Here is a 15,160-nt window from a genome sequence, read left to right as displayed (position 1 = left end):
ATACAACATGCACAAAAGTACTATGCTCACTCCTTAAGGAACATACCGGAAAAATACAGGCTGGTCATTGAAAGAAGTATCATCCTTCAAAGTTTCCGGGCTGTCACTGAACTCTGTAAAATTCACATCACCGTTTTTCATCGTCTGGTTCTGACCTATTACTGAAATCACTGGAACTCGATTGTGCTTGTTCAGATGTTTTGGCATACTGCATGTGACATCGGAGCCCGGTGCTCTCTTCACTGAAAATTCAAGAGCAAGGACAAACTGCTATTGTATCTCAGAGTCTTCCACATGAGAAATAAAATACTGGTTTCATATATGGATGATTCCGAATTTTGTCATTTGCACAACAATTGTTACATGGTAAAGTTTTTTTTTTTTTTTTTTAAAGGACACAAGTCTATTTAGTTAAACCAATAAAAAATAAATAATAGAAAACCTCCATACAGTATAGACAATTCTATAACCCTCATTTGATGCAGAGAAAGGCAAAAAAAAAATCATATAAAACATGATCCAATTTGCTCCAGCAGGGGGGGGGGGATCCTTCCTGGCCCCTCAAGGCAATCGAATATTCCCCGGAACCCCCTTATCCTTTGTAATGACCTTAAAGTGTTTGTTACCCCAGCATTTCATATTCCTGATGTGTGCCTGCTGTACCATGTACTTGTATGAGAAAGTCTCTTGTTCTCTTTGTATTGCTTCCTTTGTGTGAAACCCCTGGTGTTCCTGCCAGTCCCAACTGACTACACTAAGCAGGAGAACACACTGTGGTCATTTGGAATTTTATATGACAGACCAACACAAAGTAGCACATAATTGTGACGTGGAAGGAAATTTTTTTTTTAACGTTCTTTACAAATAAATATGTGAGAAGTGTGGCGTGCATTTGTATTCAGCTACCACCCCCCCCCCCCCCCCCACTTTAAAATTCTCCACAACTTTATCCCTGTGTGTTCCTTGGCCTTCATGATGCTGTTTGTTCACTAAGGTTCTTTAACAAACCTATGAGGGCTTCACAGAACAGCTGTATTTATACCAAGATTCAATTACACACACATGGACTCTATTTACTAACTAGGTGACTTCTGAAGGCAATTGGTTCCACTGGATTTTAGTTAGGGGTATCAGAGTAAAGGGGGCTAAATACAAATGCATGCCACACTTTTTAGATATTTATTTGTAAAAAAAATGTTTGTATGTTTTTTTTGTTTGTAACATGACAAAATGTGGAAAATTTCAAGGGGTATGAATACTTTTTAAATGCACTGTATATGCCCTTTTCTTGTCGCATCTCATGGCAGCATACACCTATGGGTTGTGGCTCCGCCCCCGCAACCTGATAGGACCGCGTAGCTATTAAAGTCTGAGAGAGCCCCTGCCCCAGCATTCTCCTTTTTTTCCTCACCTGTCAAGGACCGAAAACATGCATCCCTTACCTAAACATTCGCCCCAGCCAGGTTCTAGCCTCTCCTGGGTGGAAGTCCTATCCTGTACAGCCTCTAAATGAGCTCAATGGAAGGAACCCCACTCTGATGGTCTCAGGGGTATGTTACAATACATTACAAAACTTAAACAGGTTTATGGATCGCAGCGGTCTCCAGCTCCTTTCAGTGCACCTGTGGGTAACTTCCCCTCCTGTCTGTCTCCATAGCTCCAGCTTGTCCCCCCTCCGCTCTCTGTGCCTAGCGCCGAGCGTCTCAGCTCCTCGCGCATGCGCAAACAGCGGTATCTCGTCAAGGCATCCCACTTTCCAGCTTCCAAAATGGCGTCGGAGGCCTCGGAGCACATCTGAGCATGCGCGAGCGTAACGTCATCACCGCCGCGACGGCGGCAAGTTTAAAAACGCTGTAATGTCAGCATTTTCTTGTCTCTTCTCTCCTGAACCTGTAAGGAGGAATTTTGACCGGATTTCTTTTGCTACTCTACCCAGCTGTACTACCCTGTCTCTCTCTTGCTATCTCCACGCCCAGGTAAGATCTATGGTGTTTTTTTTCTTTGCTTGTTTACTATCTGCTATCCCATGCATGCTAAGCCACCTATATATTATAGGTTGATTCATCACCTTTCATGGAGACCGTTGCCCAGGTAGACCATCGCCAGCCTACTAGGTAAGAGGGGATGATGGGTAAGTATTAAGAGGAAGAAAAAAGAGAGCCCTCACTAATGCTGTTTAAATTGAACAGCCCCACCAGGTCTTCCAGATCGTCACATTCAAGACGAGGGGAGCCTTCAAGAAGGAGCCGCTCAAGCCACAGGCAGAGTCGCTCAGAGCGTGGCAGAAGTCGCTCAAGTCGCAGAAGCCGCTCAAGTCGCAGGAGGAGCAGATCAAGATCAAGGCATAGTCGCTCCCACCACAAGAAATCCCCTGCGCGCAGGAAATCTCCTGTCACCCAGCCTTCCCGTCCACCCGGGAACTCCTGCTGGATTTGCGGTGCTACAGCACTTCCAGACAAACTAGCCTGTCACACATGCTTCATTGAGGCAACTAAGGACAGAGAAACAGAGGCAAGAGAACCAATCGAACCACCACAAGTCGCAGAGCCAGAGGCCAGCAGACCTATACAAAGTACCTCATCCACTGCCCCATCATCATCAAAGACGTCAGACCCTCTCTCTGACACTGATGATCTACAGGCATCCACCGGCTTCGACTTCTCACTGATCGACCCATTCGTGAAGTCAGTAAAAGAGGCGATCGACTGGGTGGAAGAAAAAGAAACTCCTCAAAAAGTGAGGAAATACTTTCCAAATCTTAAAAAAGACACAGAGAACTTCCCGTTCATTGAGGAACTTGAGGATCTAATTAAGGATGAGTGGCAAAAGCCAGAGAAAAAAACTGGCCTCAGCAACAGATTATCAAAGCTCTATCCACTTAAAGAGCCTAACGTCAACCCACTAATATCTCCTCCAGTGGTCGACTCTTCTCTAATGCGCCTCGCCAGGCACGTAACACTTCCAATAGAGGATGCAGTCACATTAAAAGATGTCCTGGATAGAAAGATCGATCTGGATCTTAAGAGAACCTACCTCTCGGCAGGTGGCGCTTGCAGGCCAGCAATAGCATTGGCTGCCGTCGGTAAGGCTATCTCAAGCTGGTCCACGATGACCGAGAAGCTGGTATCAGAAGGAATGGAGCAGGAGAAAGTTATCTCAGCCCTCCAAGAACTTAGTCTTGCAGGCGACTTTGTCGCAGAAGCCTCTGTGGATATAATTAAAACCACTTCAAGAGCAATGTTAAGCTCAGTAATGGCCAGAAGGGCGCTCTGGTTAAAACCCTGGTCGGCAGATCCCTCCTCAAAATCCAATTGGTGTAAAATACCCTTTGATGGCGTAAACCTTTTTGGAGAAAAACTGGACTTGGCTATTTCTAAAGTCACGGGGGGAAAATTGGGACTCATCCCTTCAGATAGGAGGCCCAGACAGCAGAGACCACCGGTTTCTAGAAGAAATCTGCCAGATAAATACAGAGAGGCAAGATCCTACAGGCCCGGAAAAGAGTATAGGAGGAACTGGAAGAATCCCCAGTCATCATTCCTCAAGCTCCAAAAGTCTAAGACCCCTGCCACAGGGGAACAAAAGTCTTTTTGAAGGTGCGTCCGCCCAACCAGCTTTAGTGGGGGCCAGACTCATGAGTTTCAAGCAGGTCTGGGCGGATACAATAAAGGACCCATGGACGATAGACACTGTCCAGTTCGGGCACAAATGGAAATTCAAGACACGGGCTCCAAGAGACCAATTCTCTGTAACCAGATTACCGGCATCCCGGGAAAAAAGGATGCTACTGACAAAATACGTCCAAGACCTGTTACAAAAGGAAGCCATAGTGGAAGTTCCAATATCCCAAAGGTCAACGGGATTCTACTCCCCGTTGTTTCTGGTGAAGAAGAAATCGGGGGATCTACGTCCTGTCTTAGATCTAAAGAATCTCAATCGCTCAATCTTAGTCGAGACATTCAAAATGGAGAGCCTCCAGTCAATTCTTCGGGCCATGAATATCGGGGATTGGATGCTTTCCGTCGATTTACAAGACGCCTATCTGCACGTCCCCATTCACATCTCATTCCAAAAGTTTCTCCGCTTTGCGGTAGGTCTCCATCATTTTCAATTCCGAAGTCTCCCGTTCGGGATCTCCACCGCTCCAAGGACATTCACAAAAATCTTACTGCCAGTAATAGCCTTACTAAGAGAACAAGGATTGAGAGTCCATCATTACCTGGACGACATCCTTTTGCTAGCAGACAATCAGGATTCCCTTCTACTGCATCGATCCATTCTGATTACCACCCTACAAAACTTCGGCTGGATCATAAACTGGGGGAAAAGCAATCTGCAGCCCACTCAGAGAATGCTATTCCTGGGGGCGGAACTAGACACCCGTCTCAATACGGTGGAACTTCCGCGGGAAAAAATTCCCAGCCTCATTCAGAAGGCAAGAAAGTTATTAGCCTCTACCACACTACCAGCCCGGGAGTACCTCAGCATACTGGGGTCATTCTCAGCAACCATCCCAATGGTACAATGGGCCCAATGGAACACCAGACCTCTGCAAGCATCACTGTTAAAACAATGGAACGGGGTATCATTGTCTCAGCCAATCATAGTCCAAAAAGAAATAAAACAATCACTCTGGTGGTGGACCAGATTGAACAATCTGAAGAGATGCAGGCATATAGTCCCTCTTCCTCAGGAAATAATCACTTCAGACGCCAGCCTGAAGGGCTGGGGGGCACACTACCGCCATCACGCAGTCCAGGGCCTTTGGACATTCAGAACACAGAACGTGGTTTCAAATATATTGGAGATGAAAGCAGCTTTCCAAGCTCTGTTAGCCTTCAGCCCCCTCCTCAGGGGGAAAGAGGTCCTGCTAAAATTGGACAACAGAGTGGCAGTTGCCTATATCAACAGGCAGGGGGGCACCAGGAGTCGCTCCATGATGCAGGAAGTCCGTCCAGTCTTCGAGTGGGCACAGCTGAACCTGTCGGGATTAACGGCAGCGTATGTCCCAGGAGTCCAAAATCAACTAGCCGACTCTCTAAGTCGGACCTTTGTATCAAACAACGAGTGGGCCTTAAGTCACCAAGCCTTTACCCTCATAACCCAAACCTGGGGGATACCGGATATAGACCTGGCGGCAACACCGGTCAACACGAAATGCCAGAGATATCTAGCCAGAATTCCTTTCCCATCGGCAGAAGGCACGGATTGCCTACAACACGACTGGAACTTCCGTTTGGGGTACATATTTCCGCCAACGCCACTCATTCCGAGATTCTTACTCAGACTCAAGAGGTCGAAAGCCACAGTGCTAGCAGTCCTCCCATTTTGGCCGAGACGTCCATGGTTTACGACGCTCCTCCAATTGAGCACAGCAGAACCACTGACACTCCCAATGACAGCGGATATACTGTCGCAGGGGCAACTCCTTCACCCATTTCCGGAGAGGCTGCATCTAACAGCATGGAGATTGAAAGGACTAGGTTCTTAGTCCAAGGTTGCTCCCAGAAAGTGATAGACACTCTCCTCCAGGCCAGAAAATCCACGACCAATAAAACCTATAAAAGGGTCTGGGAGAGTTTTCTCTTAATCGCACAACAGCAATCCTGGAACCCGGCATCTCCATCAGTTGCTCAGATCCTCGAGTTTCTCCAGTTAGGTCTAGATAAAGGTCTTGGGTCTAGTACCCTGAAGGTACATGTATCAGCCCTATCCGCTATGACAGGAGTGAAATGGGCTCAAGAACCTCTCATCATCCAATTTCAGAAGGCTTGCCTAAAGTTGAGACCACCTAGGAAACCTTCCTTCCCGACATGGGATCTTTCAGTAGTGTTGGAAGCCTTATCCCATGAGCCATTTTTTCCGTTAGAGAATGTTTCCCTGTGGGACCTAACTCTCAAAGTCACTTTCCTAATAGCAATTACATCAGCTAAAAGGGTATCGGAAATTCAAGCCTTACAGGCTAAGGAACCATACTTGATGTTCTATCCAGACAAAGTAGTCTTAAAACCATCGGATCGCTTCATCCCGAAAGTGTCATCATCTTTCCACTTTAACCAAGAACTATGTCTCCCCACCCTCTCCACAGAACAGGGTGATCCACATCCGCTTGACATAAAGTCGAATATCCAGGCCTACCTCTTGGCAACCAGCAATTTGAGGAAGACAGAGGACCTACTGGTCATTCCTCATGGGTTTAGAAGAGGACAAGCAGCAACCTCTCGCACCATCGCAGCATGGTTGGTGAAGATCATTAAGAGAGCTTACGCATCTAACAACGCACGAGTACCTGAGGGCTTAAGGGCACACTCCACAAGGGCAATGGCGACCTCCTGGGCGGCCTACTGCAGGGTATCAGCCGAAACCATCTGCAAAGCAGCCACTTGGTCTTCAAAAACCACCTTTATTTCTCATTATAAAGTGGACTCCGCTAGATTGTCCACGGTAGAATTTGGGAGAGCAATTATTCAGGCTAACTCCTCAATACCTTCTAAATAAAAAAACGTATCTTTTGCTCATACCCACCCAGTTTGCGAGTTATTCCCCATAGGTGTATGCTGCCATGATGCGACAGGAAAACGGAAAATTGTATACTCACCTTTCCGTAATTTTCCTTTCCTGTCGCATCTCATGGCAGCATACAAATGCCCACCCATCTGAGGTGAGGTATATATACACGGAGAATGCTGGGGCAGGGGCTCTCTCAGACTTTAATAGCTACGTGGTCCTATCAGGTTGCGGGGGCGGAGCCACAACCCATAGGTGTATGCTGCCATGAGATGCGACAGGAAAGGAAAATTACGGAAAGGTGAGTATACAATTTTCCATTTTCTTTGTAAAGCTTGGTCTTTCCATGGACAGTCACTGAGCACTTGACTACTGGCTATTTAAGCAATGCATTGTGGCCTTTGTGTAGTATTTGTAATAAAGCGGAGACAGTATGGCCTGTAATACACTATATAACAAAAATCTGAAGGATCATCATAAATGGCCAGAACAGTAGTGTGATGAGATTTTAGAAGGCGTATATGGGAAATATATTTATTAATCATGGAGCTTTCTTTAACAATGCTACAGCTGAACTCTAGGCAGATAATATTAAAATTCACAATGGACCTCTTGGTCTTTTTCAGCCATCACTTTTATGCAAATCCTATTAAAGAATGGGGGGGGGGGGGTGGACCTTTCATTTATCTGCCTGCCCTCCATTCATAGATAGCTTTGCATGCATGGAGGCTATGGTATAGCATCTATGAATGGAGGAAGAAGGGGCGGAAAAGGGAGGGCATAGTCAGTCCTCTTGACGAGTGCCTGTCAAAGGTCCCTCAGCTCTAATAATCCCCCAGCAGCACCGGGAGATTACTGCTGCAGGGATGTGGGGGGTTCAGAAGACTTTGAATTTCTATTAAGGCAGCAACCATCAGCGCAAGCACTTCACATTGATAGTAAGGACTGTTCCTTTTACTGATCCAAATAAATCGTTTTATATAAAAACTTAGTTTAGTGAAAAATGTGATTCTTTGAATCATTTTACCTTCAGGATCCGGGGTCACCAATATTTCCACTTCTGCAGACAGGCTTGCGAAAAAGTCCTTTAGGAAAAACAAGGCATCCTGAAAAAAAAAAAAAAAAAAGAAAAACATGATGGGGCATAGAACAGCAGCTACAGACAAAAGCAGGACCAGCACAGCATCCAATCAGATCCTCCTTTTCACTGACCCTGTGCAACACAAAAAAGTAAAAAGTGAGAATCTGTCTGCTATGGGCTATGCTGAACGTCTATATAATTCCACCGCTGAACAGAGGAAAGAAAACTAAAGCAATACTGGATCTCTGGCCTACAGCCTATTACTCCTGATAAAAGGAACGAAGAGTGAAGCTGCAAAAGGAAGCTGTTGTGTTCTTCTCTTGTTTTTGCAACGTGTTCTTGAATGACTTGGGGTAAATTCATTACTACCCTTGCAGTAAGGCTACCCCAGCACTGTAAGGGTTACATGCATGCTTTTGTCTAGGGCAGTGGTTCTCAACCTCAGTCCTCAAGTACACCCAATGGGCCATGTTTTGGGAACTTCCCTTAGATGAAATAGCTCTTATCAATTCCATGTCATGGATATTGATTTAAAGCAGCTGTGCAAAATAAAGGAAAACCTGAAAACATGGTCTGTTTGGGGGTACTTGAGGACTGAGGTGAGAACCACTGGTCTAGGGTACCTTCATTTTTACTTACCTTTCCCCTTGCTCCTGCAGGCTTCACCTCTCTGTTACTGGTCCTCCAAAGATGTTTTTCTTTGGCGCACTGTTGGTGGCACTCTGATGTCATCATGTAAAAAACCTTTGATGACACCCTGTGGGAGGGTGAAATGCATTGACGTGACGCACTTCCGGTACGACTGACGTCACTTCTGGTCTCGTGGGAACGCCAATAACGGTGTTTGCTGCATCCTTTTACAATTTCAATGCCTGATTTTAACTTACTTTTGTAAGTATATCCTTTTAAGTGCAATAAATATTCTTTCTTAAAATACTTCACTATTGGTCCCTCTTTTTTCCTTTCTGGGTACCTGTTTTGTATGGCTGAGTATTAACGTTGAAGGATCGTTTATCATCTAAATCTCATCAGTGAACCTGCCATCCTGTGACATCTTCTGGATATCGCTATAAGCCTGTATAGACTCCAAGACTGAAAAGCTGGATGTCATTGTGATCTGGTGAGTGGGGACGCATGTGGGGTGTCTTGGTACGCCTGAAAATTTTTTCTGCAACATTTTCTTTGCATTTTTTGCACACCAGATGTGAAGAATTCTCTGCAACTTTGCATATTAGTTGTGAAGCACTTTTTTAGTTTTATATGGACTGTATGTTTTTGTTTACACTTATCATGGGTCTTTGTGAGCGCTGTATTTATATATTTTGTCACTATGTCTAAGTGTTTAGCACTTTGTGTATAGCAGCTTCATTCATTTTTTTATTACCCTTTATTTTTTTCCCTCACACCATCAGCGCGAGATTATATATTTAGATTATATATATTTTCACATACATGTGCTTTGGCAGGTTTCCCATAGATTTACCGCCTCTAAGACGTTGGTTTCCCTGGTGTTTTCTTTTCAAGAATCTGCAAATTGATTATGGCTGTATCTTTCCATGCCTTTATTCGGATGTTACATTATGTTACATTATGTTTATATTTATCTATACAGACATTCAGGCATTGACATTTTGGCCTTTTGATCTGTCCATCCATGGACATTTTTATGCACACATTCCACCCTTTCATTTTGTTTTAGGCACATGTGATTTACATGTGCCTTTCTTGACATAAGAAAGGTTACACCCAAATCTATCTCTCTGCCCCTCAGCTCACCCCATCAATCTCTTCACGCATCACTGATCTACTAACAGACATATCAGCCTGGATGTCAAACCACTTCCTCAAACTTAATCTATCTAAAACCGAGCTCTTAATATTTCCTCCCCCAGGTGCCCCCTCCCTGACTTATCTGTCAAGATCAATGGCACAACTATCAGTCCGTCCCCACATGCCAGGGTGCTAGGGGTAACCTTAGACTCTGAACTGTCCTTTAAGGCCCACATCCAATCCCTGTCCAAATCATGCCGCCACATTTCCAGAATACGCCCCTTTTTAACCAATGACACCACCAAGCTTCTAATTCACTCCCTAGTCATCTCTCGGCTTGACTACTGCAACTCCCATCTCATTGGATTACCTTCACATAGACTACCCCCCCTTCAGTCCATAATGAAAGCCGCTGAAAGACTCATCCACCTTACCAACCATTCAGTGTCCTCCACCCCTCTCTGCCAATCCCTCCACTGGCTTCCACTCACCCAACGAATAAAATTCAAAGTACTAACAATAATTTACAAAGCCATCCATAACTCTGGCCCCAGCTACATCACTAACCTAGTCCCAAAATACCAACCAAGCCGCTCTCTTCGGTCATCCCAAGACCTCCTGTTCTCTAGCTCCCTTGTCACCTCCTCCCGTGGTCGCCTCCAGGATTTCTCCAGAGTTTCTCCCATCCTTTGGAACTCCCTACCCCAATCTGTCCAACTGTCCCCTAATCTATCCATCTTCAGGCGATCCCTGAAAACCCTTCTCTTCAAAGAAGCCTATCCTACTTCTAATACACTGTTTTACTTCCTCCATCAGCTTATCCCCCCCCAGCAATTACCTTTTGTATCAATTGACCCTTCCTTTTTTAGATTGTAAGCTCTAACAAGCCGGGCCCTCGGATTCCTCTTGTACCAAATTGTAATCTAACTGTAATGTCTGCCCTCATGCTGTAAAGCGCTGCGCAAACTGTTGGCGCTATATAAAACCTGTATAATAACAATAATAATAAGTTTACACGTCTTTGTGTGTCCATTTAGGCTGCTCATATTGGTGAATGTTTACATCATATGTGGCATGCCACGGTGGACACATTGCTACGTGTTTCGAGCTACAAGCTTGTATTTCCATGTTTATGTTGACTTGTTGGTTTGAGACAAATATAGAAGTTTAAAGGGGTTGTAAAGGTAAAAATTTTTTCACCTTAATGCATTATATGCATTAAGGTGAAAAAACTTTTGACAATACCGCCGCCCCCAGCCCCCCCGTTTTACTTACCTGACGCCTCGAATCTCCGCTGCTCGTTCTCGTCATCTCTATTGCAGCTCAGCCTGGTCGCTGATTGGCTGCAGTGGATGGATTGAAAGCAGCGCAGCCATTGGCTCACGCTGCTGTCAATCACATCCGATGAAGCGGCGCGCCGGGGGGCGGGGCCGAGTGATACAGCGAGCGGCTATAGCCGCCGGCTGTATCACGGGAGCGCGCCCGCAACAACTAACCACCATGCGGGAGCTCGCATTAAGGTGGTTATTTCTTGCGGGGAGGAGCTGAAACAGCCGCCGAGGGACCCCAGAAGAGCAGGTTCGGGGCCACTCTGTGCAGAACGAGCTGCACAGTGAAGGTAAGTATGACATGTTAGTTATTTAAAAAAAATAATAAAATTACCTTTACAACGCCTTTAATATTAATCTTATTATTTTTTATTCACTTTTCTTTTTCATTTTATTTATCGTTACATTTATACATGTAAATTTATATTACACACATTCACCCACATACATTTTTTGCATATTTCCTTTTATTATATAGTCTATGCTTATATTTGGGCACCTTTTATTGTGCCCCCTTTTTTCATGGCAGTCTTTTCACATTAAGGGTCTGTCTCTCCCTCCCTCTCTTATTCTATTTTGTTTTGTTTTGTTTTCTTTTGTTCTTATATGTTCTTTCTCTTTTTGGTGTTTGAATACCTTCATCGATACAAGCACTTTAATGAGAGACATGGTGTCTAACTTCAATATGGGAGAACAAACATAGTGCACCCCTATTTTTATATTTTTCATGCACCATTTAGTAGTAACAACAACAAATTATAAATTGCACTGCAATAATTTATATGTTCTGTATACATGTATTTATGTTGACTTTTTCTTATTAGGTATGTGTGTTTACATTGCTGTATGTATTTATGTATGTATATTTTATATGTATATATACACACACAATGTTTTTGTACACTTGCACAGTTGTTATTTTTGAGGATAAAAGTGGTTCCTTAACATACGTATTTATCAATCACATTGTGCAGCTGTTCCTTATTTTGACCGCCTAACTGTTACTATGATGATTAAGCACAGGTCTGATGTGTGAAACACGTCTACGTGACTAATACCTGGTGTCCTTGGTGTATCCTGGTCGTTTTCAATAAAAGGCATTTTATTTTGGATGTGCAGCCATTTCTTCTTTTTCTCAAGTTTTCACGGAGGCAGGCCGGGGCTAGAACTCCTACTTGGTTCCAATAGAGGTATTACATACACCTGAAGCAGCGAATCCCTTTTCTCTTGAGCCAGCAAAGGGATATGGTAAGTAAAACTGCTTTTTAATGGTAACCTGGGCAAAAAGAGCATTTAGCCCTTGCAGGTTGGCAGTGAAGGGGGAACCCCACTACACGGGTAGTTTAGAAATTTCTCTATAGTTCAGTTTTAAGGGGAACTCCTGTCAATGTTTTTTTTTTTTTTGCAGTTTTAGATATAGTGATGAAGCATTAAAACCACTGTCAGGTTGATATTGATGTCTGTGTCCCTGATGGGGATTTTTCATCTCACTTCCTGTCCCAGAGCTACAATGGGAAGTTAGAAAGAAAATTCTCCTAAGTAATGAAAAATATATCTTTGGCAGCTGTCACCAGAACAGGTGTTCCTACTGGGGGATTACTTAAATTTTAGGTCCCCTTACTTTCTATCCCCTTGATAATGATCTTCAGGGGAGAATATGAAACAGAACCTCCTCAATGATGGCAAGGACGGCAAAAAAAGAAAACCTAGCAGAGCTTCTCACAGCGCAGTGCTAATATAGCTGGCTGGGGTTTCACTTTAAACCCTTATGACCCTGCAGGCCTGGTGATTAGATGAGTATACAGAAAAGGCATTTTTGGTGTAGGTAGTTTATGTTTATACATATTAAATAATCTGATAAGTACATAATAATAAAAAATCTTCACGCATCGGTCACCAGTCTGCTGGCTCTTCTTGGGTTAAAGAAAGACTTCTTATACCAGTCAGGTGGTAAAATAATACCATAAATTTCAATCAATATATCTCTTTTATTGATAAATTGCAGCAATACTGCACAATATCCTCTGGTGATCTCATGGAGATGGTCCAAGCCTCAATGGCACTTTGGCAAGGCTGGAGTACGATGAGGCTTGAAATGTCACCATGAGATTAACTGGAGGATAATATGCTGTACTACCATCATATATAAATAAAAGAGCTAGTGATTTAAATGTATGTGTGACAAAACAAAAAAAAAATTTCTTTATCAGTTTAGGCCAACATGTATTCTGCTACATATTTTTGGTAAAAAAAAAATCTAAATAAGCGTATATTGATTGGTTTGCGCAAATGTTATATCATCTGAAACTACGGGATAGAGTTATGAACTTTTAATTTGTATCATTGTTTTTACTGGTAATGGCAGCAATCAGTGATTTTTAGCGGGACTGTGACATTGCGGCGGACAAATCTGACGCTAATTGACACTTTTTGGGGCCCAGTGACACCAATACAATGATCAGTGTTAAAAAAAAAAAGCACTGATCATTGTATAAATTACACCGGCAGAGAAGGGGTTAACTACAAAGCGCAATCAAAACGGTTAAATGTGTTCCCTCAGTGTGTTTCTAATTGTGTCGGGGAAGTACTGACAGGAAGAACTCACGAGATTGCTGTTCCCGATTACAAGGAAGACAGCTACAGCGCAGGCTTATTTTCCTGAGAGGGCGTACATGGACATCCAACCTGACCGTGTGACTCAGCTGATCACAGATCGGGGGAAAAGGGCCGCTGTGATTGGGCTGTGATGACCCGTGTCAAATGACAGCTCATCACGGAAGTAAACACAAGGCGGTGGCGCTGACAGTGTGAAAAGAGAAAAAGAGAGACGATAACTGGCTTGCGTTAAAGTGATTGTAAAGGTTTGGTTTTTTTCGTTTTTTTTTTTTTTAAATAACAAACATGTTGTACTTACCTGCTCTGTGGAAGGGTTTTTCACAGAGCGGCCCCAATCCTCCTTTTCTGGGGTCCCCCGGCGGCGCTCCTGGCTCCTCCTCTTCATCGAGTGCCCCTACGAAGAGCCACTTTCCATGGGGGCACGCTGCCGAGTCCTGCTGCTGCATCCATTGACAGCAGGACTCAGCCCGCCCCCGGGTCACTGGATTTGATTGACAGCAGCGGGAGCCAATGCTGCTATCAATCTATCCAATGAGGACCCGAGACAGTGGCTGGAACTGCTGGGCTCATGCTAGTCGCTGGAACGATCAGGTTCAGGTAAGAAAAAAGGGGGGCTCTGGGGGGGCAGCTGCAGCAAAGAAGGTTTTTCACCTTAATGCATAGAAAGCATTAAGGTAAAAAACCATGAGACTTTACAACTCCTTTAAAGGGACATCGGCACCGATAATCATGGCACTGATTATCAGTGTAGTCACAACCAGTGCCGCCTCATCAGTGCCCATCAGTGAAGGACAAAAATGACCTGTTTGCAAAATTTTATAACAAACTATGAAAAATGTTTTTCTTTTTTCTGTCCTTTTTCGTTTATTTAGCAGAAAATTCAAAATAAAAACGCTGTGGTGATTAAATACCACCAAAAGAAAGCTCTATTTGTGTGAAAAAAATTGATAAAAATGTCATATGGGTACAGTGTTGCATGACCGCACAATTGTCATTCAAAGTGTGAAAGCACTGAAAGCAGAAAATTGGCCTGGGCAGGAAGCAAGTGGTTAATTAGATCACAGTTAGTTGATAATTGGATTGCTGTTTGAAGTTTGCATTGCCATGTTTTTACTGGTTGTATGTCTTCTTTTTTTTTTTGAAAATTGTTTTTATTGCAGTTTTTCAGGTGTGAGGTACAAAAACAGAGCCTATTGGGAATACCCAGGCTCAAACATACAAACAACAAAACAAAACTAAAACATACTAAAAACAACCAAAAAAATTGGTACACTCGAACCAGACTGCTGGTTGAAAGCTAAACAGTGGGGACCTTGAGTGGAGAGTGTGAACAAGTTTTGCTTTTGACTGCTAGTGATTGCTGGGTTGCATTTTTAGGTTCTTTTTGGGGCTTTTCCTTGTAGCTTTTTAACACCCTTTTCTGTCACTTTTTAAACAGCTTTTTTTTTTCTTGCTTCCTTCAGCCTACTAATTAAGGGGAGTGGTTAATTGGTCACAGGTGCTTGAGGCCTATATAACCTTCTGTAGAACTCATTGTGAGCCTGCTCATCTTTGAGCGTGCTGGAACTTAGACCAAGTGGAACTGGACTAAGTGGTGAGTTAAAAAACCAGTGTTAGTGGAACTGCACTAAGTGGTGAGTTAAAAAACCAGTGTTAGTGGAACTGGACTAAGTGGTGAGTTAAAAAACCAGAGTTGAAAACAAGAGGTTGTAACAGGGATCAAGTACCTGTGTAGGGTGGTTAATGTGTACCTGTGTATTGTAATTACACGAGTGCTGCGAGTGCACGTGGGCTGTATTGAGTATTAGTGTCAGGTAGTACCTGTGTATTGCGAGTACCTGAGTGTTGTCTGAGTAGT

At 43.8% G+C, this 15,160-nt stretch overlaps 1 protein-coding gene across 2 annotated transcripts in view; it reads right to left on the bottom strand.

Annotated features, from left to right (window-relative positions):
- Window positions 1-15,160, bottom strand: part of ATG2B (autophagy related 2B) — a 132,623-nt gene that overhangs the window by 12,798 nt on the left and 104,665 nt on the right. For both annotated transcript variants that reach the window (XM_073609132.1, XM_073609133.1), the window contains 2 exons: window positions 7,535-7,613; window positions 47-242 (listed from right to left, as the gene is read on the bottom strand). In XM_073609132.1, the coding sequence (XP_073465233.1) occupies window positions 47-242; window positions 7,535-7,613 (275 nt within the window). The remainder of the gene's footprint in view (window positions 1-46; window positions 243-7,534; window positions 7,614-15,160) is intronic.

The sequence above is a fragment of the Aquarana catesbeiana genome, linkage group LG13 (assembly GCF_042186555.1).
Source record: "Aquarana catesbeiana isolate 2022-GZ linkage group LG13, ASM4218655v1, whole genome shotgun sequence".
In the NCBI taxonomy this organism is placed as follows: Eukaryota; Metazoa; Chordata; class Amphibia; order Anura; family Ranidae; genus Aquarana; species Aquarana catesbeiana.
Note: the sequence above shows the minus strand (reverse complement) of the source record. Positions and strands in the feature narration are given on the sequence as shown.